This window comes from Dermacentor variabilis, chromosome 5 (assembly GCF_050947875.1).
Source record: "Dermacentor variabilis isolate Ectoservices chromosome 5, ASM5094787v1, whole genome shotgun sequence".
Lineage (NCBI taxonomy): Eukaryota > Metazoa > Arthropoda > Arachnida > Ixodida > Ixodidae > Dermacentor > Dermacentor variabilis.
In genome coordinates, this window is record NC_134572.1 from 70,308,146 (window position 1) to 70,335,885 (window position 27,740).

The window sequence follows — 27,740 nt, forward strand, 5'->3', positions numbered from 1 at the left end:
GCCACTCTATTTATTTAACGTGTTCGTAAGGTATATACTCCTGTGCTCCAACAGCACAAAAGAAGAAACAATTTGCGAAGAATAGAGTTATGGTGATTTACAAGAAACACGTAAGTAAGAGTTCTCGCGCAAAGTTCTCAAATTGTGACACAGGTACCGCAGCAGATCTAAAGTTCGTATATCTTTGTTTATATTTCTTATACAGGTTACTGTGTTCCACCTACACTGTCTTGCTTAGAAACGGTATTATAATGTATATATTTAAATTTTTGTAGGCATACAGTAAATGCTACCTTACTGTTGAGCAATGCACGGGTGAATACTCTGTGCCTTTAGCCTTGCCGTCCCAGACCATTTATGTTTCTAAATTAATGCCAAACAAACAAACAAACAAACAAGCAAACAAAGAAACAAACAAGCAAGCAAATAAATAAATAAATAAATAAATAAATAAAAATAAAAAATAAATAGATCAATTAGTTCATCAACAATTAATTAATTAATTAATTAAAATCATTAATTAATTTCATACCTTTTCGCGTTGCAGTAGCTGTAGAAAAACTTTGAGCAAAACCAGCCTATCTTAAAGAAGGAAGATGTATTTTTCTGCTCAAAGAAATTTGAGAGGTTCTTACACGCGGACACTCAAGAATCCCAGAGTACGCGAAGCCGTCAAACATATAGAAAAGCAAAAGCGCTCCACTCACCTTTGTCGATGCTGAGCCCTCTTTTTCTTTTTCTGAGTGAGAGAGGCGAAATCTTGAAAACCGACACCTAGAGAGGATAATGTGTTACTTTTCTTAAAACATTTTCGAATATTTGGAAGCGTACACTTTTCAACGCTTCTTTTCTTAACTGGTGCATTTGTTGATTTCAATCCATGCATTTCAATCAATTATGGATTTTAGCTTCTCTCATGAACTGTTTAGCAGCTTTCTTGGTGTATTTTGTGTTACCCGTGGTTTCTGCACTTCATACGTCATTGTAAGCAGAAAAGTTTGGCTGTTAGACATACACTACCTGCCCATGCATTGTGTCAGAACAAATTTATTAGACAAGTTGGCTACACGATGTGGACTGACAACAACAACAACAACAAAAAAAAAACTAAAACGGCCCTTTGTGTGCTCAGGTAGCACAGGGGAGCGGTTCTTGGTCAGATAAATCAGGATACTTTTCGCTGGAGAACAATTTTAAAGTGCCTGTTTCGGCCACTATCGCGCCTAAAGTGAGGCTTTAAGTTTCTGTTCTAGACCCCTAAAACCCGCATCCTTAGTGTCTAAAAATCCGGTGTCTGGACGAGCCCCAAGTGAGCGCACATGGCATGACTACGTTCATATAACCAGCTCAGGCCGACAAATGCGACAGCATTGACGATGTAGAACTACACACCGCCGCAGTAAAACGCATGTTGCACAATTAAGGGCATAAATGTAAACGCAGTACTGAATATACAATATAGAATAACAGACGAAGTCCCACCAGAAACCTCTGTGCGAAAAACGTAGGGTCCGAAACCGAAACTACTAAATGTCGTTGCAGCGCTGAAGCATAAGGTGCGCCGGAAATGAGAACTATAAGTGGGCGTTTCTTAGCAAGAAAGCCAGGGGGCGCGACCGCTTGTACGACGCGAATTTGGCGATACGTAGGTCCGCAGGTGTCATAAATATTAGCGTTGGCGACGAGTATTGTATTGTTACGATGATCGTGAGAAACAAGGGGAATCGTTAGAGATGCAAGCATATCGTTGAAGACTAAGGGGTGTCAACGAACCGCCTAATAGAAATATGAATCTTTCGTAAAGCAGCTGAAGGTGTTGACATGTTGCCTTCATAACGATGGTAGTGTGGCGTTACGATATCTGTGGCTTGCTTTGCGTGTGCTCCACTTATGGATCAATTATTTACGCTGATTATGCCATTGTCGAGTGGATGGTCATTCCGACGATGTACACAAGGTGCGTATGCAAGCGTTGGTCTCGCAAATTTTTGTACTGACGACGTGGGCCATGAATAAAGTACCCGCTCTACGCTTTCGGAATCAGACATGAAACTAGCGAAATCAGCTTTATGTTTATGGCAGCTCTATGTAACACTTCTAAAATTGGTGCAGATGTGCCGATCTTAAGCATGAAATGGCAATGTCCATGAAATGCAATACGTATGAGCGAAGTTGAATTGCTAGGTCGGTGCATATCTCACTTGTCACTGCATGAAATTCATCTGACACTTCTGATCACGGTCGCCCATTCTGCTTCTCTATATTTAAATAAACTCTCCCACGAGGTTTATTCTCAGCACATGTGTAGCGTTCGCGGAGCACCGCTTCTTTGCCAACGAAAGCAGTTGTCTGAATACGTTACTGTGATTCGTGCATTTAGCCCGTGGGTTCTCTATGGTCATGACCGCTTCGTAACGGCACCGCTGAACCGTGCTGAATCTCTGCCCGAATGATCTGTAACCTGGTACCCGTCCTCGTGTTCTGTTCTGGTTTTATTTGTTATTTGATATTTGAAATTCTCTTGCAGTCTTTGGGGTGCATTTAATGTGGTGTGCTTCAACATCATCGTGTTCCTGACGCTGATGGCGCACACGAGGGCAGTATTCTCAGACCCAGGAACAGTCCCTCTACCTCAGACGAACCTAGATTTTTCGGATGCGCTGAGGGCTAACAAGCCTATAGATGACAAGGTGAGGGTTGCAGCTACTGAACCATACCATAATTAGCTTTCCCTGGCACTTTGAGTATATACACTGCATGAATATAGTTAACGCCACCTCTTTGAGCTTTGGCTTAACTAAGATTCCAGCAAGTGACATTAACAAGAATTCATTGGGTCTATATATTACTGGCCTGTTTCACATTTGGCCACACTAGCAAATAATAATGGCGTACACTACCCTGCTTGCCATAGCTCCTGCCGAAGATCATGCTATTGCATGCCACCATCAAAACAACTCGCTAGTTCTTAACTTCACTTAACACTAACTTAACGAATTACTATAGTTATCATTGGCTCATGCATTATGCCTCGTGACATTGATCGAGTAAAGCTATTGTGTCTTTTTTGTGCATGAGACACAAAACTTACAAGGGGTCATTTCGGAATCCCTTTAAAGAAAAATATGTACTTTCAAACATTCATTGGTTTTCTGCAGTTGTCATGCTGGTTTTCATGCTCAACAAAGTGTTCTCACTTTCTTTTTTTCTCACTGGGCAGGGCGACTGGACCATATGCTCTCGCTGTGAAACATACAGGCCGCCACGCGCGCATCACTGCAGAATATGCCAACGATGCATTCGCAGGATGGACCACCATTGTCCCTGGTGTGTTAAACATTGCTGACTTCATTATGTGCCTTTTATTGCAGCATTTTCCTAATTTCTCAGAGAAAATTTGCAGTGCCATAGGAAATATGGGAGCCATAGGCGAATTCAATAAGTGTGAGCTCTCTTGATGCTTGAAATAGCGGAGAACTTCTACAACAAAAACTTCTGCAATGAAGTCACCTGTATGATGAAAGATTCCAGATGTATTGGCCAAATTCCTTTTTATATGTATTGCCAACACCTCCACTCTGTGTACCACTACAATGAAGGAATTTAGGTTTACCTGACACAGCGGATTTGTTATTTATAACAAACACTCAGAGCGGCATTGTCACTGCTTTCCACCGCCACCATTGTGCTGCGGTGCACAATAACGAGTGCTGGCTTGACACCACAACAAGGACCACATGGGAAGGTCTCGACTCCACAGTGGCTATGTTAGCCCTGTCCATATGCCGAATAAAAAAAGCAAACAAACTGCTGACCAAATGCCCGAGTACTTTAACGAGCAGCATGATCATAGCCTGCCGGTAAATAGGACAAATACAGGCACAGCGATCTTCGTGCTTCCACTTGGGTGTCAGAGCCAAGTAAGTGAGCTGTAGGAACGAATCATGGAAACCAACACTGGCGAACTCTCTGAAATCAAGGGCAAGCACACCGATGAATTTTGCATGCACAGCGGGCCATTTTACAGCGATTAATTCGGAAGCTGATGACATGACAAACTTCAGTGAGGGCTTGCCACCACTGCTTTTATCCCCTCAGTGAGCGGGCTGGCATGTTGCTCATTTCTTTCTCTAAGTATTTCTTCAATTCAGGTTAAGTAAAAGTTTTCTTTTTCTGCGTGGGCTCAGCCTGCTGTATTGTGTGCAGTACTGGGCTTGTGCTTGATGACAAAGCAAGCTGTGCAATGAAGGATTTTGTAGGTTCAAAACACTTCTTTATAAAAATGTTTGATTGTAACTGCATTTGACAATTTTGACATTGCATGCCCATGAAAACTATGCAATGAGGACATTAATTTTCTGATTTCTTTTTTGATACCACTTAGAATATCAGTGGAAAATCAATTTGTTCTTTCAATCCTTGCAATGGCATTTCATCATACTTAATTTTATGTTCACAGGATCAACAACTGTGTTGGAGAACAGAACCAGAAGTATTTTATTCAGTTTCTCCTGTATGTTGGTAAGGGCGACCATTTGTGTTCATTCTTGATGTGTGATCTTCACTGAAAATTACCATACTTATGTAATGCATACTGATTCTCATGCTTGCACTTTACAGGGCTGGGGTGCTTGTACATAATCGTATTAGTGGCTGTGTCATGGAACCTGGAATGTGCAAACTGTGTTCATAGCCCTGCTTACAAGCAAAACCGAGTGTAAGTATCATATTTGTCTTTTGCAATAAGGCGATGCTTTCTAACTTTTATCGCATTGGAACACACTGTAATAATGGGCATATATTTCAAGTAGGTGGATAGGTGCATTCTAAGTATGTTAGACATGAAATAGTTGATGTTTTCATGTCTGATATTAGTGTAGCGAAATCTTGCATGGAGTCCACATTCTGTAAGCTTGACAAAACTCGCTGGCAACTTGAAAATTCCTGATGTGTGTTGCTGTGGTTTGTTTTAAGATTTAAATGATTCTGAAAATGGCATTAAATATAGAGAAACTAAATTTTCAATTGACCAAGTTAATTGGCACCTGGTAGGGTTAATGTTGCATCTATTATTCTCAAGTCCATTGCATCTTTCATGGTCTCTAGCTTTCTTTTGTGTTCTTTTGCTATTCTTAAGCTTTGGCCATTTACATAAGTTCTGGCTCTTCACTCGCACGGCTCTTCACTATGCAATCCTTATGTGCAAAGACTTTGCCAGAATAAAAAATAGTATGTTTAAGTTTACCTCTTTTGGAAAACTAAGACGGTAAAGCATTAATGTCCTTTTAATATTAGTATACTACCTTCACTTGCCTTTCAACCGCCAACGGCCAATTTCAATAATAGTAGTGCACTGTCGTTACAAAGCAGTGGCACATTCTACTTGGCAGTTTCATTTTGTCACTGTTGCAAGCAGTCATAGAGCATAAGGTATAAGCCTTAAGAAAGGCAATGCTTTATTTCTGTTAAATTAACCTGCCATAGTGGCTCAGTGGTTATGGCATCATACTGCAGAGTATAAGGCTTGTTCCCTTGCTAAGGCAACTGCGTTTCGATGAGTGTGGAGTGCGAAAGTGCTTTTGTATTAAAGGGCCATGAAACCAAACTTTTGGCTTGAGTTAAGCGTTGCATGTTTAAACGCAAGTGTGCCACAGCAACCTGACAAAATGTCAGTGCATTCACTGTGGTAGAAATTTATTTTTATAATGCTGTTAAATTGTACAGCAGTCTGGCAACGCTAATGGGTAATGACATTAAGTCGCACCCCCTAACAACTGCTTCCTCAGAGGAATTGGAGCCAATCTCGAAAGCCATGCTTGTGTGTGCTGCAAGCATTGGAAGTGATTGGCAGGAGCTGAAAATTTGTCATGGTTGCCATGCGTGGTTTTGTTTTTGCATGTGTGCCATGGTGTTCACTCTGAGATAGTTCCTGTAGCCATTCTCTGGTTTGTGCTGTTTTTATATTGTGAATGAAGGAATTGTAGGCACAATGCGCTGTGCGAAGAATCGAGGAGCTGTTGCTCACTTTCAAGGGAAGGTTTCTGCTGGAGCATTAGCACAGCTGTGGGCTTGCATCATCATGGTACAGTGCACAGATGGTTTTGGAGCAGATAACACAACACTGGCCTTGCACTTTTTGATGACACACAAGTCATGTGAAAATGGTTGTCAATGTCGGTTGGAAGGGTTAGAAGCAGCAATTTTAACTTGAAATTTCAGGTTAGAATGTATGCTTAGAGCACAGTATTGTGTGTTTAAACATATTGGCCACTTTACTGTCAGTTCAAATGATAAATTGCGAATAGTTGCATGACCATGTCATGGCCACTTTAACATTTGCATATGTGGTAAGGAACCCCAGAAGGACTAAAATAATGCAGAGCCCCCCAGTAAGGTGTTTCTCATGGCTTCTGTGTTGCCTTGGGGTTTTACAACACCCTACTAATTGGTAAAAATTTAAAGCTGCCCTGCTAGACAGGCCTGGTTTCATTTTCTGAAAGTCGCAGGTTCACTGTGATATTTTTTCAAGTTGAGCAAGTTGTTGTCTACAGTGAAATGCTGCATGAATTTCAGTATTGTCGTAATTGGGCTCTATTGATACCACAAACACTAACTTTCAAAGCTTGCTGTCATGGACACTGCTGAGCTCTTTGCACACATATATGTGCCTTGACTGAATGCATGAGCCTGTGCAAAGACTGTGAGGCCGAAGAGCACACCTGCAAAAGTTGCATCGCAAGTGTTGGTACACCCAGCCTTTCCGAGGAAACTGTATAGAAACATCTGGAAAAAAAAAAAGAAAGAAGAAATGCATTTGAGCAACTAGCTGTTTCCTGTATGTCTCCAGTGCACTTCAGATGACTGGAGCATGTGCAAAAGTACACTGAAGCAATGCTGCACAACAACAACCGTTCTACTTTTTACTAAATGCAGTACCTTTGTGTAGTAGTACATTTACTGCCTAGATTGCCTTAGGTTTCAGCATTGGGTCTGTACAAATGGGAAAAGTTTGAAAATGTACTGTTGGTTCATCATCACTGGAGTGGGATGTTAATTTGCTGTGGCTTTGATGTTAAAGGGGCACTAACAAGAAAATTATTCAAGCAGTATTAATAAATTACAATGTACTATAATACAAAAGAAAAGCCTCACTTACTGTGAGATAAGGCTTGGGGAGCCAGAACAGGTGCGAGAATGAAAGACGTGGTGTTGCCACCTTGAGGTTCCTGTACCAGTTCGTCATGGATTTTGACGATGTCTGCTCAGGTCTAGTTAACCTGCTTAAAAATAGACGCCAAACACTGAACTTAACAATTTTCAAGAACTTTTACCCAGCCAAAACAAGAAAATAATTTGAAATTCGTGACGTCACACTAAACAACCGGCCCTTGGGTTATGCCGCAAAATTGAGAAAAATTTAGCTTTGTTGTAAATTTTTTTATCTAATAAGCTATTAGGGTGAAGTTATTAAAGTTTGGAAATAATACTTCAATCTAAACTGATTCAGTGTTTCTCTTTAATGTCCCATTAAAAGAACTGCAACCTCATTGTAGAAGGTGCTGTAAATTAAATAATTTTACATTGGCATACTATGTGTTGTGATTTATGATGAGCATTTGCATACAAAGCATTTTAAAAAGGAATGCAATGAATATGTTGGTGTTTCTGTAGTGTTAATGCTTCATTTTGAACTTCGAGGAATGGTTTCTGTATGCACAATTTAATATCATTCTCATAAGCACACTGCCGATGAGTGTATTGTCTTATATGTCCTCCTCTTTTGTCATTGCATGTAACAGGATTCATTCCGTCTGCCTCCTGGTGGAGAGCATTCTTTTTGGCATCTTTGTGATTGCAATCATGTGTGACCAGGTAAGAATCAACATTGAGTCAAAAATTAGTGTGAGACATGCTGAACATTAGTTCCTGAGGCAAATGAAAATTGTGCTGCACTCTTTGACTAAATGTTAGAATTAGTCTTTTTGCTGTGGCAATGTTTTCTTGCTCATAAATGTGCGATTTTTTTTTAAGAAAAGAAAATCTATGGATGATATTGATTTTATGTGTAAGGCTTATCTGAAAACCTTAGTGTAGAAGTGCTGCAGCCTGTTACATTGTAGCATGCCATAACAAAATTTTTCCTCTCTGCCATACAGACAAACAGATTTCGCTGACATCTTAGTGCAATATGTCAGGCATTATAGTTTTCTTTGTCAAAAATGCTTTTACCAGCCTTCTTGTAGTGCAACCTTTGCTTTTTCCCAGAATCTTGGTACAGTGAAACCTCGTTAAACTGTAGTTGACTGGAGCTTGGAAAAAGTACATACTAAATGGTAGTACTGCTTAACCGAAATAGCTTGAGATCGAGTATGAGATCGCCCACTTACCTGTCAAAAATGGCACTCGGAGAGAGTGCGATGAAGGGGGAAAAAAACATGCAGTATTTATTCACTTCGCACGACAAAAGTGTTATTTTTGTTTGATGCCACGGCAGCATAGCAGCGACGACAGCGGCCTCGAACTTACTGAAGCTGCAAGCCAGCTTTTCAGCTTGCTCCCTCTCCTCAGCAAACACTCGCATGGCAGATTCCTCGTTGGCGTTACATATTCTCCGTGCACAGGCGTGGTAGCCTTGTAGAAGTCACGGGGCACCTTTTTCATTGCGGGGTGCTGTTCTCATTGCAATGATTGCATTCACGAGGCTGACATAACGTGCAGCTTCTGCCACTGTTGGGCCTGATTCGCCCGTGCTGTCATTTTCCGAGTTGTCCTCATCACTGCCGCTAGGCGACACTTCGGCAACAAAGGCAACGATGGCGAAAAGTTGAACCTCGTCAAAAGCGTGGCAGTTTGGGCGAGTTGGTAGGCGATCTCGCTATCATAGCCGACATGGCATCTCTCGTGGTCGCAGCAGCACTGCTGAGCAACTTCTTCGCATTACAAATGCCACACACCGTAGTCAACAGTAGATCCCTGTCACGTGCCAGTGCAGACTTCGGGTCACATTCGATAGCACGAACGATGTCTAATTTTTCTTCTATGCTGAGCACCCGGCGTCTTTTTTAACCGAGCTTTGGCATGACGCAAGTCCTTGCTTGCACGACGCCACAACACCCTCTGGCACGGCACCGAAATGATGTTGATGTTGATGTGGCTTCACACGCAAATGCACAGGGCGCTCGAAGGCTGTTGTTCTGATCTCTGAGGCTTGTCATTCTGCCGGGCCGCCCGATCGAGATGACACACTGCCATGTTTGTGCGACCAAAATTGGAAACACTACGTGTTAACCGATACGTACACAGCAAGCTGGTACGGTTTATGCGATACAAAACACTTTATGTTCGATGGCCATTGAGTCGGGGATTTGACTTTACTACTTTTAAAACGAAACTACTGTTTAAGCGGGTACGGTTTAACGAGGTTTTACTGTATGTCGAAGCTCTCATTCAAGCATACAAGCCCATCAATGTGCATGCATATGTCCATATAAAGTACTTCTAACTGAAAACTGATTTTCCTGTGCAAGGCCTGTCTTGTACGCACTGTCTGCTTTACACAGTACATACAGCCATGGAGAATACAAATTTCTGAGCAGGCGTGAGACCTTTTAGGGTGGAGCAGTGTACAGCTGGGGGGGGGGGGGGTGTATAGCTGTCATGGTGTACAGGTGCCATGGTGTACAGCTGCAAAGATGGCATACGAAATTTTGGTCTTCCATGATCTTGGTGGAAGCCTTAGCACTTGAACAGTGCCCATTGCAGTGTACATTGACTGCTGGCAACCTATATGAAGAAATGAGAGTGAAGCTTTACACATGCAAGAACTGTCTACTCAACTACACCGAGGGAATAAAGGTCCAGAAAGCTTATCAAGGAGTTCTTCAACCAAATGTTACCCCCAATAAATAATCAAGAATGTCTTACCATCACTTTGGTGTTGTGATTGTTGTTTCCAAATTATCCGAATATTACATCGTACAAATATTTTTTGAAGTGCCATGAAATTCATATCATCAGTGTTTTACTTGCATGTATCTAAGGAATGACAGTGGAGTGCTTTTACGCCTGTGATGCATTCCACGTAATTCATTAGGTATTTTTTTTGCTGTACGCAGGCCACAAAAGGTATCCGAAATCAAACACCAATTCGTTTTGTGCCAGAAGTTTATGGAGGGGTATCTCAAAACTTGTGCTAGTCTTGGGATATTTACTAATGGCACATACCTTGAGCACCAACTAGCTTGTTACACAAATGCAATATTTTCTTCAGTAGATTATTTTATAAGTCTTTTCAGTATTACTATTAGCCAATCAAACACATAATTAAAGATCATGGCTAAATCTATTGTTTTGTTTCCTGGGGTTAGTGATGTGTCGCAGCTCTGTCTTTTACGCACAGCTTTTAAGGACTAGTTCATCTTAGTAGAAACAGCTGGTATTCAGTTGGTATGTAAAACTTTGAGCTGATTTTGGTGTTGTGTCATCTACTCATAATTTCATTAGAGTCGAAATTTTATCATAATGATAATAAATTTATGTTCGGGACGCTTGAGTGGACATTACATAAGGGGAACTGAGGCAGACAACAATAAAACAGTACACATTTTGCATCATTATTGGAGTAATTCACAGAATAAAAAATATACTACAGTCGACTCTCGTTACAACAGACCCTGATAAACTGACAAAAGATGTCCGTTTTATCCGATGTCTGTAATATCTGAAACGCCTCACTTCCGAAACTGTGGTTGTGATGTGTAACAAAGTTACTGCAAAGAGTGAGTGACAAACGTCTAAAGTCTAAACGTCTAAAAGGAAGTCTCCGTTTTATCCAAGAGACGAAGCATCGATTGCGATAGCAAATTAGACAGCAATGTAAAGTAAGGATAGTAATTTTGTCGGCCGTGGAAAGTTGTAAACATTTGCTTGCTAAATAAATTAACAAGCAAATTAACAAGCAGGTAAACATGAACACATCTCGCTCGATGACTGCGCAAAATTGCTGTCAAAACGAAGTGCGGAAGCGCTGTAGCAGCAGCGAGTGAATTGACCTTCGTGCTGTCTCTAGCTTTAACGCGAACTAAACGTCGAAAGCACAGTGCATACGAAGCTACCGGCATTGGGTGTACTTTGTCCACATCGCAGATTGCTTTCAAGATACGGCACCCGCACGGGTGTGCACTTTCTCCACATTGCATATCGCTTTGTGTGGCCGTGCAATAAGCAGCAGCCGCCGGAGTAGAACTACCCCCTTTAACCCCCCCCCCCCCCCCCCGTGCCTCATGTGCAGAAGAAGACGGCCTCCCTCCCTCACGAGCGCAATATTGAGCCGCGATCGTCAGCTGACCGTCGCAAGTCAGTTGTAAGCCCGTGTAGACACAGCAAAAGTCTGTTCTGTGTGCCCGATTTTGACAAAAATTGCCCCTGATTTTGTCTGCTGTAGCCAATAGTCCATTGTAGCACGGTCCGTTAAAAGCGAACTTTGTTACATTAATAAGATAGGTAGAGCAAACTAAGGTTGAAATATGGTCCTTTATATACGAAAGTCTGTGCATTCGGGTTCGTTGTAACCATCGTAGACTGTATATATCTATAGCTGAAACAATATATCCAGCATATCCAAAACGTAAGTCATTAGAATAGTAATAGTAAGTGTAAATAAGAATACATAAAAGTAAGGAATCTCTTTTTGTTGTTACTGATCCTAACATTTATAAGAGATTATCATTTGTATCAGTGCTGCAGTCTTATGAGAAAAGTTTAATGGTAAATGTAACAAGGTTAGGTAATCTGCTACCCCACTTCTGGGGAAGGCTTATTTTAGCAATGTCACTCAAAACATAACGCTGCTGTAGTCAATACTTTGCATGCATCTGACTGTGAAAACTGTGTCACAAGTGCTACTATAAAGAAGAGGAGAGTAATAGGAAACTGTACGACCATGTACAGTTAATGTGAAGATTACTAGTAAACTTGGAATGTAGCAAGGGATCGGCTAAAGCTACATAGTTGTAAGGGCTTATTTCTTTTTTTTTGATGGCTGCAAGCACAAAACTGAAGCTGTTGTGAATACAGTTGAATCTGATTATAAGGAAATGTTTTGTGCACTAAAAAAAGAGTTTGGTTTAATAAGTAATTTGATATATCCGAACCCGGGTATAACAAGCTTTTATGAACACTTATGATGAGTTCGTTATATATGATAAAACAAAGCTGCTGAAAAGGCTGCAGTGCTGAAACACCCCATTGTGACCTAATTGTCACAGCAGCACGTGCAAGTAATGTAGCAATCTGGTACAATCTATATCTCTGTGTTTGGTTATGCATTTTGTATTGTACTCTACCCCTTGGTCATGTGCTAAAGAATGCTTGCAAAGAATATGCATGAAGAAAGAAGAGTCACGCCAGGCAGTTCCTTAGTGCAGGTTGTAGGTGCTTGGAGTTTGATAGTATGTGCAAAGTCAAGTTCCTTTTAACATATTTATTTGACATGAATACCACTAAGTTTTGCAAGTTTGATGTATAGCGCAACCCGGGCTCCTTATAATTTTGTTTGACTCTAACATTGCCACTCTTTCATGATCAAAGGACTGAAACTGCTTATAGGGAACTGGGAAGCTGCCACCAGCTGATAAATGTGCGCTTGTGGCAGTAGCTTGGTGACTTATGGTATCTTGATGCTGAGAATGTGAGTTTGAGGATTAGACTGCTGGTCTTGATGGCCACAGTTTAATGGAGGCAGAATGGAAGAGCACTTATGTTCCGTGATTTTAGTGAACCTTTATCAACTCCACATTGACCAAAATTAACCTGAAGCATTTCAGCCCTCCACTGTGCAGTCTCTAGTGGCTCAGGGGTTGCTTGAGAGCACTAAGCAACATGAGTCATTAACAAACAGAAATGGTGTCTGTATGCCTTGGGTAGAGGTTCAAGCTGTGTTTTTATGAGCTTGTAGGGAGTTTATGATCAGCTTTTTTTGGCCACACTTCATCAGAAAGCTGTCATGATGAGGGCTTTGGGACTTACCTTGCAGATCTACCTGTGCCATCCGCATCCAAATCTTCCAGTGAGTCAGAACGGCAAGTTGGGCCAGTTGGTTGGGATTCATGGTTTGTAACAGCGCACCCAAGACAAGGACAACAGAAGTTGTCGTCGTTTTATTCCTTCTGTTATCCTTGTCTTAGGTGCGCTGTTACAAACCTTCCAGTGAGAAATGGCCATAGATAAGGTGCCTGTGAATGTCCTTGCCTTGAAACGGGACCTTTGTTACTCTTGGGCAGTAAAATTGAGACATTGTTTTTCAGAACTATTCAGACGTTCGGAATTCGGATTTTGTTCTAACAATTACAATTTCTCAGTTCCAGGCAATTCTTTCCGATGAAACGGCTGTCGAGCAAATACAGAAGAAAGGACCTTTCCGGGCAAGAAAGCCAAAAATGGCTCTTATGAGCGAAGTTTGTGGTCGTGGTGAGTGCGCTAAGTGCACTTTTGTTTTGTAATCTTCTTAAATTGATTCCTCTGGAGAAACAAAAATTTGTGCAAGAACCATCGATGGTGATTGTCAATGTAAGCAAATAGCCTGAATGACTGAACTAGTGAGAGATAGGAGAGAATGTTTTTCTTGCCAAGTTTGACCACTGACCATCACTCAACCACCGACCAACCACAAAAACGACTGAAAGAGCCAAAGAAAGCTATCATGTTAAAAAAAAAAAAACTAGAAATATAGCTTATACTACTTGCTATACTATTAAGACTAACTGTTAGTCATTTGTCACTTAAACAAACCAGAGCTTGTGTAATTTTTTCTAAATATCTTTTTCATTTAAAAAAAATTGATGTGCGTTAAGGGTTTTGTTAAGCCTACCAATAGATGCAGTCAGGACATAAATATTGTAGTGCACTCATGTTACTTAAACAATAGTTAAATTAACACTTTGCTAAAAATTTAGCACGGTCAAATTTTTTTGTTGGTCACCTTTAACCAGTTCAAGCTAGCTGTTTGGAGGGTGACCCGCCGTGGTTGCTCAGTGGCTATGGTGTTAGGCTGCTGAGCACGAGGTCGCGGGATCAAATCCCGGCCTCGGCGGCCGCATTTCGTTGGGGGCGAAATGCGAAAATGCCCGTGTGCTTAGAAGGATCGACATTTGGGTGAGTTGGTACTGGTTGAACATCTTGAAGGGGCAGCGCAAAAAGACGATGACAGAAGGCCGTGTCCTGTGTGTTCCTGCCTTCTGTCATCGTCTTTTTGCGCTGCCCCTTCAAGATGTTCAACAAAGATGTTCAACCGTGTGCTTAGATTTAGGTGCACGTTAAAGAACCCCAGGTGGTCGAAATTTCCGGAGTCCTCCTCTATGGCGTGCCTCATAATCAGAAAGTGGTTTTGGCACGTAAAACCCCATAATTTTTTTTTTTTTGTTTGGAGGGTGATACTACTGCTCATGTAACAGGACACGACATGAGGCACTGAACTGTGTAGCTGCATCTGTTTCCTGGTCAACTGTGCAATTTGTTATAGGTTATGGCACATTAATTTGAATGTGAAATATCAAATAATATTTTATTTATGTGATAGAGAATTGGGGGTAGCACAGAAGTCCATTTGTGCTGCAAAGCAAAGTTTCTTTTGAAATCTGTGAAACAGTGCAGGAGTAGTGATGTTCACTGTGCAGATCAGATGCATAGATATCTTTTAATATGAAGCATTCATTGGCTCATCCCACGAACTTTAGTGCTAGCTAGGTATGTAAGTAGGTTCCTGTCCTGCCTTATTTTGAGCTTTTTCAATAAAATGAAAATTCATATGTTTGGTAATGGGATCTAGCCTTTGACTCCCAGCACAGCCGCCCCATGCTCTAATTATTTTGTCATGATCTCGCACGCGCCGCTCTCGTGCCCATGCCGACTAGCCTTTTGAGATCACTGGCACAGACCGACCACTGTCCTTTCCGTATGTCACGAATGCCAGAGTGCCAGGTTCTCTAATTCTTGCCTTGTGGCAGCCAGTGCTTTGAGATGCTGTGTTCGACTGCACCCACTGTCTGGATCGGCTCACATTCCCCAGTCCTTTTTTTGTATAGCAGACAATACTACGAAGACGCTGTGTGCACGCATGCTTCTGTGCGAACACTGTGGGATATTGTACTGCATTTAGGATGAGCCCAGGTCGTAACAGAAGGTCATAGCGTTACTTCTCTCAAGCAACAACAAAACTGTCGCTATGCCGGTGCCATCATTTTATCATCGTCATTGTCTTGCTCGTGTCGCACGCACACAATTGCTTGCTTTACACAAACACGTTGGCAACTCTTTGAGGAACCTCGAATGATGCTGGATAGCCAACAATGTGTAAAATGCTTTGCATAACATCAACTTCCACATCTTTTAGGTGCAGACTGCTGCAGCAGGTGACATATGCAAATTATATTAGCTAAAATGCCTCCTTGTCTTCCCTGTCTTACTATCAAGGCTTTTTGCCTAAATGTGTAGTTTCCAGTTTCCTATCAAGCTTAGAAGTGTCTTGGCTACCACACTGTTAATAAAAAGAGGACCTTTTCTTCGGTTATGTGTTTGACCTGGTGTGCTCTTGTTTATGAAACGTGTCCTGTAGTGATATGAAAGATTTTAATAACTGGTACTGATTTCATGGAGTGTAATGGGGGCAGCGGTTTAAGGCTCCCATAGGTGGTGCACTTGGCTTCAGGTGATTATTTTGTCAGCACTGATAGTTCATATATATTAATATGATTTATGGGATAGACTGTGATCTTATTGTCAAAAAATTTCAGTCCAGTATTTGTTAATGACAGTGTTTGTGCTGTCTCTTCAAAAGACATGCACATGTTCAATTGATGCCATAGTGCTCATGCAGAATAATATATGAATATAATGTAGGCGCAGACTTCAGAGTCAACGCGACTGAATTAGTTTTGAATTATAACTGAACTAGTATTAGTGTTGACAGATATTTGTAATCTGCTCTTTATTTAAAAGAATTTTGTGTTCTCTCTGGTTCCTGGCCATAGTGACTTCATGTTTCATCATCTGTTTGTAGGGACCCCCTTCCTGTGGCTGTTCCCTTGCGATTCTGCACCCACGAATCTCGACGCTGTTTCATATGATGTGTGATCCCTTTCTCAGTGGAGTATCCGGTGACGTGCAGTTATTTATGTGTGAACTGTGAAACAGTGTTTCATCTTCACCTGTCTCATGTTCCCGACTGTTTTGTTTGTTGGATTGTGTTGATCGCATAAGTACTAAGTGTTGCACATGTGTTCGCTTTTGCAGTGCTTTATTGAACATGGGTAGCCCGTCGATTTACAATAATTGCTTTGAAATACTTTTACTGTTTTGACGGTCTGGTTCTCACCACTATACTTTAAAACCTACAAACATGCAGCAGTTTTTGACACGTGTCATATTTCATTATTGTTAAGAACAATGAGGAATTTACAGACACATAATTTTGATGTAATGTAATGCATAGGGCAAGTAACTGGCGGACCATTAGGATTACAGAATGGGCGCCAAGGGAAGAAAAGTGCAGTCAGGGATGGCAGAAAACTAGGCAGGGTGGTGAATTTAAGAAATTTGCAGGCGCAATTTGGAATCAGCTAGCACAAGACTAGGGTTTCAAGAGAGGTTTCCTGGGAGAGGCCTTCGTCCTGCAGTAGACATAACTATAGGAAGATGATGATGATTTTAATTGAATGCTGCGTGTGTGATAATTTGCTGAGTGCTCTCGTATGCATTCCATTCCCTCTCATGAAAGGAGCAGAAAATGCCGAGGTACAATAAGTGGTTTGATGCTCTGTTTGTGAACTTGCTCACTGTTTACGAAGATTACAAATGCATGCTGATTAAGCGAATTTCTGAATGTGTCCTTTATTTGTGGATACCAATTCAGCGTGGCAATTTGCAATATTGTTTTTAGCTGCTCCTATGGTGAACAGGGCAAATGTTTAACACTGATTGCTCTTCTTTGATGCCATTTCAGTGAATTTCCTGCTAGCTTTAGTGGAAATTTAGTTTCCCCACAAATGTCAACAACTAATATCAACTTTTGATGTATAGTAGGCTTACAGTAAAAGTCTTTCCAGTAAATTTTAACTAATTCAAAAAGATATCCGGTGTATTCTAGCAAGTTTTGAACATTGTTTTTGTGGAATTTTTGCTGGGAAAAAATTTTATATGCTGAACTGGTAATAGGTGTTTTGTGTTAAGTGCTTGTCCTGCAAAATTTAGTATGCTATACAGTATCAGCCATTGCCAAGCATTTGCCTTTTCTTTTGTAGCTTTTAGGCAGCTCTACCTGTTCTCTGGACACACAGCATTTCACTCAAATCCTCTATCATCTCTAATGTAGATACTTTGCCAAATGCAGCTTTTCCAAGACTTATTCAATACCCTTTGACTTTGAGTGAGCACTGATTTATGGTGTAGCAGCCTCAGCAGTCTCAACCACTCCCAGTAGTGTAAACCCAGTTTTAGGGCATCTTTTCCTCATAAAAGAGTTTAATAACTCAGAAACTGATGTTCAGCACAGAATCTTGAGACAAGGATAGTATATAGTAAGGCACACGAACACCAACGTATAACAAAAAGTTTATGCTGTTATGTCTATCTTTTTATGTGCTTGTCTCAGAGCTTTTGTGCCAAACATTGCCTTCGGTGCCATACCAACCAGGCTGCATGCAACTCAAACACTTGAGTCGCTCGTTCACATTCTTGATTAATTGTACTGGTAACTCCACTTAGAAATTCTGTTGTAGAATAAATTCTTTAGCTGTGTTGCTGCTGAACATAAAAAATCGCGAAGTGGAGTCTTGTTCCACTGTTCGCTTTCAATAAATGCTCTTAATAAGCATCACGACTCTTGCACACCTCGTAAAGGTGTCATGTCTATGCTCAGCATGTGCCGAGTATGAGCATAGTGGCCTTTAAGTTAGAACTCATTGCACTGTTATGACATTAGGCACAGTATCATTAATAATGACACGTAACGTGTCAACCTTCCGACCACGATCGATGCTAGCTCTGCTCTGCCTACTACACCCTCTTTATTTTCTTGGTGTTCTTCTTTGCTAATACATAAACATCTGGTCTGATACACAGTTCACAAAACCTTCCATTGTAGTAGCCGATACTACAAAGATGAAATTTTCCACCTGTTGTAAAGGTATGTTTCTGAGGCATGGGCATTACTTGTAAGGTGTGCACATGTCAGTGAATCAAAATTTCTCGCATCATAAGGTGAACAAGAGCCATAATGCGACATGTGCAGGTAGTTCACAGTTACAGAATTTAAACTATTAACTTTTAGAACATATATTAGGCTTTCTTCTTCATTTTAGAGCACAGCTCTTAGGAGCCGGTTCTTGCATCAAGTATTGGCGTCCTCGGCGTAACCAAGTGAACAAGCATAGTGAAAGATGAAAAAGTGAATGCAGAGAACAGCGAGGAATCAAAGACGGCAATAGCGAAGAGAGTGCGAGAAGGAAAGTGGAGGAGGAGGGTGCGGCAAAAGCGTGAGAAGAAAAGTAGTAGTGCCACGCAAGATGTGTTCTGTGGGGACGATCGCTATGAGATGGTGCCAGAATAGCTTGCATCGTCTGTTCACCGATGACGTCACTGATAAGGCATGCGGCGAGTGTATCCATCGATACCATATATGGAAACAAAGCGCTGCATGAGTGAAGGTCTGTCTGCAGTGGCTGCTGCGAATTGCGCCCATGCGTCGCTCAGGCACTACCTTGCACGATCTCCCGATTAGCGAGGCGCTCCATTGGGAACGTGCCACACAAGACAGATTGTCCACGCCAGCCAATATATCATGAAATGAAAACATGTATAAGCTGCGCTTAAATTTCACATTAGGAAGTATTGTAACCGTCGGTGAATTTTTTCGCAAAGCTATCGATGCATGTGCAGTTATTTGCAGTACAAAGAAAATGTTGATTTGGTTCCAGTGATGCCATCAGTTGGAGCTCTCCTGACCTGTAATATATGGTCAGCACTTTTGCTTTGCTTTTAACAAACATGAGTACTACTGTCAAGGGAAAACAACAGCTTGGACGCTTAATCTTTACAATAAGAAGATTTTATAGTTCAGAGCTAGTTCTCCCATAACAGAAAGTTTTCCGGCAAGCTGCCACATATACTAGTTGAGTCTGGCGAGTTGTCTTTTATATACAGGCAACGTTTGATTTTTTGGGCACCATAGAAGCCATGAAAACGTCAGAAAAATTAATGCAGGCCTTTTACTGCCTGCAAGGGGTCAAATTGCCACAAGCACGTTTTAAATTGCTATGACGACCTGCCGATACAACTGTTAGGCGTATCGGTGCTCATACTGTGACAGGAGACTGTGGGTGCACACATGTGTTCTTAAGGAATACGTATGTCTTGAGTCAGTGGTCCCTTTCTACTCTTGGTATGCTTCACCGCAATACATTGCATATGTTTCACCATGTAACATTGAAGTAGTGCGGCGAAGCTGACTTTTGGGAGATAGCTTTATGCAAAGCTTAACAATTGCCGTGATTTCTGCACTTTGAAGCTGGCGGAGAGTATTTCAAAGGCAGAGTTGGCACCATTGTGGACAGCAGTGATTTCTGTCAATGAAAAACACAACACCAAACAGCAGGAAGCTTGGTAGGGAACGTTAAAGCAGCTAGGCCTAGCATTGCTGTTGTGCTGACAACAGCTGGCAACGGATCAGTGTGGGAGAGTGCTGGTGTAAGGCTGCGAGATAATCAAAATGCCAACTTCTATGCTATGCATATATATATATACCTATATACCTTTACCACATGACCGACTTTCCACACTTCGCATACACTTTTTTCCACTTCGACACTTTAAAATTTTCATCACTTCGTGCACATGGTGAAGTTGCATTTACGTCATAGTTAGGTTTCGAAAAAAAAAAATGGCCATACAGTTAGATGCGTGAGTGATGCATGAAATTGCTCACAAAACGAACAGAAGTGAGCATTTCACAATATTTCTGGAACTAAAGTTTTTTACACTATTGTGGCAGGGTGAGTTGTCAAAATCGAGCTATTTCCTAATGTGCAAGCATATATAATGTTAGGAATTCTTTCCTTAGCAGTAGAGTAAATAAACAGAAACAAAACAGCTATGGTGTCTTGTGCATTGAGCTTTATTCTTAGGGATGAAATTTTTGTTTTATGAGCAGGAAAGTTGGAATGCTGTGTAACTGATTATTTTAAAGATCACCGGCCTTTCTAAGAAAAATTTGCACACCTTGCCAATTTTTTTTGGAAATGTGGTAGGCAAATGGCAGAATGAGCGTCTCTCACTCTGTCCAAATTTGGAAACTGTTTATTTCTGAGTTTTTAAGTTTTCTTACGATTTGGCAAAATACCATGCTGATTTTAGCTGTGAGTATTTCAATCTTGGGATGTTGTTATGTTGACGTTCACTTATGTTGTAATTTATTTGTGCATGGCTTGGCCAGAGAAATTTTGACCGGTGGTTTTATGCCACATCCATAATCTATTTCATGATTACTTGATTATTTGTAAGATAAGTTACTTGCCCAATTAACTGAATTGCAGTCCCTGGTAACTGGTTCTAGTCAAGTTAGATGACAACAGCAGTTTTCACATAATTTGATTTCACATATGTTTCTGTTTGGCACTTTACATAGCACTCTTACCATGATACCTAATATGCATTTCGTGTGGGTGCATCAGTACACTGTCGAGTCTGTGTGTAACAAAAAGCTGCACATTTTCTCAGGCATTTAAGATGAAACATTTTGGCATCTTCAACTGGTTCCTTCAGGCTGCACTTGCAAAACTGCAAATGTTTTGCGAAGCAGAAACCAAGCTTTATTACCAAATTAAGTTTGTTCTGATATATATAACGAAGCCTGATAATTGGCAGTATTTGAATCAAATGCAAGCATTTGAAAAAAGAAGGAGAAAACTTTTTAATATTTGATCGAATACCAAATATTTCCTTATTTTTAAATAAAGTGAAGTGTAGACGGTTGCATGAAGTCGGTTTGGTTAAAAATGAAAAAGAAAAGAGAAAGGCTTATACTTGGTACATGTAATGCAGTTTACAAATGGACTTCTAAATTACCTAGGAACTTGTAAATGAGAATCAACTGAAAGATGATTGCACCTTGCGCACTATGATAATGACTAATGAAACACAGGAACTAAGCACATCAGCAGATGGTGACGGTACAAGGTGTAATAGAGCACTGCACATCATTTAAAAAAAAAAAACATGAGAACATGGTGAGACTGTTCAAGTATAATAAATTGCTTTACCTAAATCATGAATATTAAATCCTTGGCTGCCTATGGGATATTGAAGGCCATCGGCATAGTGCAAATAATATGGGTCTATGAGGCACAGAAAAAACACACACAGTGCGAACTTTCACGAGTAGATTTATTTCTGGGATGAGCAGTACATATATCCTCCTCTAGGCGCGTCACTTGGTACGTGCTTCAAAAATGTCAGCTAACTTAAGAAGTGCATAACGCACGTGACAACAGCAAGCTTGTGGTATGCATTTCAGAAATTCTAATTCTTTTTTTGAAGAAGCGATAGAAGGTTTGCTGACACATGTATCACTATACATGGCTATGTTGATGCTTCGATGATTAACCTAGTCAGTTCATTTGCACTCTTGGTCGCGCACTTTGCACACTCATGGTTGAAATGTTCAGAATTGCTGTCAATAAATATTAAAAAAATTGTCCACATAGCAAAATATTTTACACACTTGAAAAAATCTTTCAACCTTCCCTCAAGGGCTCTGTCTAACATAGCTAAAAAGAAAAAGCTATCTGCCATTGTTCGATCTGTCATACGTGAGTGTCTAAATAAGCTCCTAACTATGTTTGAAATGCCATGTGATGGTGTCATCCTGTGTTTAGACTTACAATTTGTTTTAACTGATGATCACATGTGCTGGTCTTATCATCCTCGGACTAACAATCCACTCCTCCCATTTAATTCAGCACATTCTAAACTTGTCAAGAGGGGAATAGTAAAATTGTGCCTTAGTAATACATTGAAAAAAATCATATGATCACTTGGTACACTTAAGCTTATGGCAACAGGTGAAATGTCTGTGACTCCCGATACTCATATCATATCGTGATCTCAGTAGCAGGACTACTCAAGCAGGTTCGAGCAAAAGAAGGTGCACAAGTGCACTCTATTTCTGACAAGAAAAGGGTAGCTGTCAGCCGTCATATTCACCATGTGTCACACAACCTGAAGAAAATTTCACAATGTGGCAATATTAGGGCTGCTTTTTATGCACCAAACAGATTTAGCAGTCTCTGGGAAACTAGGCCAGAGCGTACCAATGAAACAAACTGTGAGAAGAAACAGAGAGAAACATGCCAACCCGATGGTTTCCTTGAAATTCACTGCAATAAGTGCACCTGCTGGCCCCTCTTTAGCGAAACTGTTATTCTGGGCAAGAGTGCAAATGAAATGACTAAGGTAATCATTGAAGCACAATACATAAACATGTGTGGTGACACATGCGTCAGCAAACCTTTCATTGCTTTATAAAAAAAAAGGAATTAAAATTTTTGTGCATGTCATAAATGCATACCACGAGCCTGCTGTTATTGCGCGTCTTGTGTTTTTTACGTTCACTGACATTTTTGGAGCACGTGTCCAGTAAAGTGCCAAGGGGAGGATATGTGTACTGCTCTTCTCTGAATTAAGTCTATTGTTGAAAGTTAGCAGTGTGTGTGTGTTTTCTGTGCCTCTTCGTCCCATCTTATTTGCGCTGTACCGCAAAGTCCTCATTTGCTGGAGGTGCACAAGTATTCTTGACGCTAACGTATAAATGGGACACAATTACACATGGTCCTGTGTAGTCAATATTCATCAGGTATGCCTGTGTTTTCGAAGAAGCATTGGAGTGCTCTCACTGCTTTGTGACACACTGTGTTTGATGGCTATAAACTGTTTGATTGCCTCACATTCATTTATTGCCTTCCTTCTTGTAACTTACTTGCATCCAGAATCTGCAGGGAAGGTGAACATAGGGTGAACACGGGGGAGCTAACCTTTCCTCATACTTTGAAAGAGTTGTGCGTGCCAGAGGGAACCGGTGATAAGCTTGAGCTAGGCTTTCTTTTATTTTTCTGGTTTGCGTTTTGCACCAGGCACCAGTCAGTTCTCCAGTTGGGTAATTTCGTACATCATCTTTATATTTTGTTTACTGCAGTATAACAGCAGCCTGTAAATCTTGGCTGATAATATTTCACTTCATTTATTTTTCTGAAGGGATAAGAGGGGCATCCAAGTGTGCGGTATACCGTACTTTCAGGAACAAAGAGCAGGAAGAGGAAACGAGACAGCTGATACATTTTTATTTATTCAAACTACTTTAAGGGCCTTTATTTTAGGCATTGGGTTAAGAGGGGCTGGTACAATGATATGGTAATGCAAGAATGGAGAACTTATCTAAAGAAATTATGAATTCATATCAACAATACAGACATAAAGCAAAAATAGGCAACTTTCTAGCTATAGCGTTGCACTTGTTAGATGAAACTGTATTAGAAGGTACAAGATATATCTTAAAATACATGCTAAAATAGAAAGCAATGTGCGAATATTTAAGTGTATATAAGAGAACTAAGTGAATAGAAAACATTTCAAGAAAATTGAAGGTAGGATGCTCAAAGCCATTTTTTGTGTAACAATGGAAATAAATAGTGGAAACACATAAACAAAAGAAAAGGAAGAAAAGCTAATATGTCACGTATATGTCATCCCGGGATGTGCAAAGTAAGTAGATCTTGGTGGAATTTTTAAAATTCAATGAACACAGCATGGAGTGTAGTACATAGCAGAGTGTTGCAATGAAGTGCTAATTTCACACATGTGATAGAAAAAAGCAGAAGGTAATACAGAAAAGAACAATGCAGGACAATGTAACTACAAAGGAAAAAAACAAGGAATGATCAAAACAATCTTCAAACACAAGATAATGGAGCAAAAATAAAACAGCACTGGTATGCATACATTCAATAATAGACAAATTTTAGAGCAAGAGGATGTAAGAGTTTAGCTTATCACAAAAGATTGTGCAATGTAAAGACTTGGCTATGTTATTGAAAAATCTATTTCAGTGTGTTAATGTGTGGGGAAAGAATTAATCACTGCAAAGGACACCGGTGATGATCCTTTATGTTGATTTTAGTAACCTTATTAAAATGTTCTCCAGAAAAGAATTCCACCTAAGTTAATATTCTACAAAACATTTTATATTCATGTTGTCGTTTGTGAATGTATGAGTGCAGTGGAATTAGTAGTGTGCATTTTATGTGTGCCAGTGTTCTGAGTGCTAGAACCAAAAAGTATGTACAAATCCTTCAAATCTATCTTAACCTTGTATTTTCTTGCAAAGTGCCATTGAGTTTGTTGTAATGCTGTGTAGTGTAAATTGTGTGCAGCCTGTTGAACATTTTTTTGCCACTTAGCAATATGGGGTGTGCTCTTGTGGGACAGCTGTCATTTTGTACAACTCTTCTGTAATCTCATTTGAAATGTGCCCTTTGATGTTTTGTTAATTTCTTTCGAAGATTGTCATTAAGGTGCCTCAATACCGCATCCTACCAAGATGCAATGACATCTTGGTGCCCAGCAGAGGATGTTGCAGATGTGGAAATCTAGAATTTCTGCAGATATCTGCTTACCTAGCTTAACTATTAGTCCTTTTTACTTGAGTTTATATACTTAACAGCATGATGTCATTCATATTCAGTTACGCAACATGATTTAACCACTTCCGTGACCTAGCATAGTTGCAAAAGAGAGAAAACTCAGATGAAGGCTGTCGTCATGCATGATAGCAGTAATAACAAAAAGGCATCTTAGACATCATGTAGCTCAGGTGAGCACAGAAAAAACTTTTATTGGAAGAAAACAAAGTGACTGATTTTGAGCATACTCATAGCTGCTGCTGTTATGTGCTCTTAATTCTTGAAAATTATTTTAACACTGTAATAACAACAGTGACATCATGCGCTTTATGTAGCTTCCAAGAAAGTGGATGGGAAAACGGCATCGCGGTAGCTCAATTGGCAACACCATTGCATTTGCAATGCAAAAGCTTCGGATGAGATTCCACTTGCGGTAAGCTGTGTTTTCATCCACTTTCATTTTTACATTTCAATTAAAAAGATGTAATTTACTTTTGGGTTCATTGTCTGTTGGGGTTATATGAATGTGGCTTGAAGAACGTGCACATTAACTGTGTAATTTGAGTCTATTGAAATAGTCTTTCTTTATCTTACATCTGCTGTATTTGTTCTTTATTGGCAAATTCTGCGTTCTTAAATTCGGCCACATTAGAAACGTCCTAAAGCAGCAGAGAGGCAGTGGATTGATAGAATATTACAGCTGCAGCCTCTTCCGTGTGCGAAGTCCTTGTACATGCTCTATCTGCTTTGTCAAAGGGAGGAGCTTTTATCATGTTGCTTGCTTTGGTGTTGTCAAAACTCGGGAGAAAGCTGCAATTCATCATCACTAGAACTGCAGTGGTACTAGGCACAGATTTCATTTTTTGCATGTCGGATGCACATTTCACACCTATCTGCAACTCCCTTGTGGCCGGCCAGAACATGAGGCAGACTTGTTCCCGATGAAATTTTTTATTTTGAATGAATCTGCGAACATGTTATTGTGCATATGAGTGACTTTCAGGTATTTTGATTTACCTATTAAGGTGCTCTGATCTCACTTGCTTTGATGTGTAAGGGGGGCAGTAGGCAACAAACATTCTAGCTCTTTGTGTTATTTGTTTGTGTAATTGCATTTTTCTGTATTTTGTACTTGCAGCTTCTTTATGCCATGTGTTTCGGGAAGGTTTTAATTATGAAACACACTGCTGCAGAGGTGAAAAGACTTTTAGGCGTTTTTTTATAACTAATTCACGATAGCATTTGTGAATCGTGCAATAGCTATTTATGAATTGAATAACCAAAGCTGACCATTTTCTCAACTAACTTTATGGGGCTTGTTGAAACTGCAAAATTGAAGCCCGTAAATCCACAGTGTAAAGCCATATCACATTTGTTAAAATTCTGCGCTTAGCAGCAACTTCGAGCAGTACTTCAAAAAAATGAACTCATGAGGTCTGGCAAAATACATTGCTATGCAGTGCAGGAATTTTTAAAAAGTCAGTGGCTGAGTTTTAGTGAATTTGTTCATAAATAGTGTCTCAGTTCCTGACATCCACCACCAGTACTGATGTGTTACCAAAAATATTGTCACTTAAACCTCTGCTCTGTTTAATGTTCACCTGAACTCTTTCCCGAGACATCAGATGTTCCTGTCACAAGTATGTTGTGGATGTTGTGGTACAAGATTAAGCATGCCTAATGCACGCTTGATCTTGTAGTGCACTCGTGATCCTGCACTGTGTCACCCGATTGTTGGTAATAAAGTTTTCTTTTTTTTTTGTAGTTCATTTGTATCATAAACAGTCGTCTGCTGTAGCCCATCGGCTGTGACGTTCTTCTAGTTTGCAAAAGGTCGCAGATTCGATCCTGGCAGTGATGGTAATATTATGATTGATGTGAGTGGAATGCAAAACATCTGTGTGTTTAGGTTTGAGCGTGCACTTTAAGGACCCTGAAACCACTCTGAGCCCAAGAATGTGTTACATAGTGGCAGGTGCGTACCAGTCTGTAATAAACATACAGCCGCAAAAACGTTTCAGAATGATGCCATAATCCCAAAGTTACTGATGTAGAAGTTTCACGGAAGGATCAGTGGCGTACGACGGGTGAGGTCCTTCGCGAATCATGCAGCTGTCTCGTAACTTTGGAGCTCTCGTTCTTCGTCAGTCGGCTCATCGACTGCGTTCACCCTAGTGATGTCGTGCACGTTGGTGTCACAATCTGCAAAGAAGGGACCGGAAAATTCTGGAGACGAGCACAGGATTGTTTTTTTTTTTTTTAATTTGTGACCTCCCTGCTACGTGTAGCGTTTCTATGTTCGCTTAAGGCGGTTCTCATGGTATTCTGTACATGGTACGTGTATTTATTAGGAAGGTGGTAAAAATATTAGTTTTCGCGGGTTTTCATTTGTACTCGAGAAGATCACGAGCGCACATTCGCAACTGTTAAATTACAAGTATTGCAAGTGCGGCGGTAATAGGTACTTCAATAGATTCCCCGCGCGAACTGTACAAACAATGTCTAACCAACGGCAGACGCATGCGCTGTAGCTTGAAGGAGGCGACATGTAGATGCTTTCCAACCATAGAGAAAGGCCGCCTTCCAAGGAAGCCTTTCTTACGTGCGGCTCAGCACCATCGTAGTGGTCCGTCTCCCCACTCTGAGAATTTGCCCTTTGATTGCCTAGGCATCCTTCTCTCATTCAATTGGCGCCACAGTCTTGGTGGCGATTCGGTATCAATTCCACCTCCTTAGGAATAACTTCTCCGATGTTTGAGACAGGCAGCCGAGACAGTGAGTTGTTTGGTGTACCGCCTTGAATACGCTACTAGAGAAGTCCAGGTAAGATGCACCACAACGATTTGTTCCGCGGGCTCTTCCCTCCTACAACCAGCCTGAGAGTACGTTTCCACCCATAACACCCATGTCACCGGTGTCACCCGCGACAAGCCGCGACTCCCGCATTTGCTACAGCTGCGGTGGGCCTGGACACATTGCTAGGTATTGCCACCGCCGCCAGCAGCGTGCTCCACGGTT

General features: G+C 40.7%; 1 protein-coding gene across 2 annotated transcripts; it reads left to right on the forward strand.

Moving 5' to 3' along the window:
* Positions 1–1,155: 1,155 nt before the first annotated feature.
* Dnz1 (DNZDHHC/NEW1 zinc finger protein 11) lies at positions 1,156–26,481 on the forward strand. Of its 2 annotated transcripts, XM_075692791.1 has the most exons (8): positions 1,589–1,957; positions 2,528–2,690; positions 3,221–3,327; positions 4,460–4,521; positions 4,621–4,717; positions 7,800–7,872; positions 13,359–13,467; positions 16,055–26,481. In XM_075692791.1, the coding sequence occupies exons 1-8, from the start codon at positions 1,839–1,841 to the stop codon at positions 16,126–16,128; spliced, it is 804 nt and encodes a 267-aa protein (XP_075548906.1). In that variant the 5' UTR covers positions 1,589–1,838; the 3' UTR covers positions 16,129–26,481. The 2 variants fall into 2 exon arrangements, with proteins under 2 accessions (XP_075548907.1, XP_075548906.1); XM_075692792.1 differs by lacking the exons at positions 13,359–13,467; positions 16,055–26,481 and adding an exon at positions 9,763–10,805 and having other exon boundaries at positions 1,156–1,957.
* The last annotated feature ends 1,259 nt before the right edge of the window (positions 26,482–27,740 follow it).

Excerpts from the sequence above, each read along its gene's own strand:
- Dnz1 (XM_075692791.1), top strand. The coding sequence starts at position 1,839 with ATGGTAGTGTGGCGTTACGATATCTGTGGCTTGCTTTGCGTGTGCTCC. Across the intron at positions 1,958-2,527 it reads ATTCCGACGATGTACACAAG|TCTTTGGGGTGCATTTAATG; the intron begins GTGCGTATGCAA and ends ATTCTCTTGCAG. Across the intron at positions 4,522-4,620 it reads TCAGTTTCTCCTGTATGTTG|GGCTGGGGTGCTTGTACATA; the intron begins GTAAGGGCGACC and ends TGCACTTTACAG.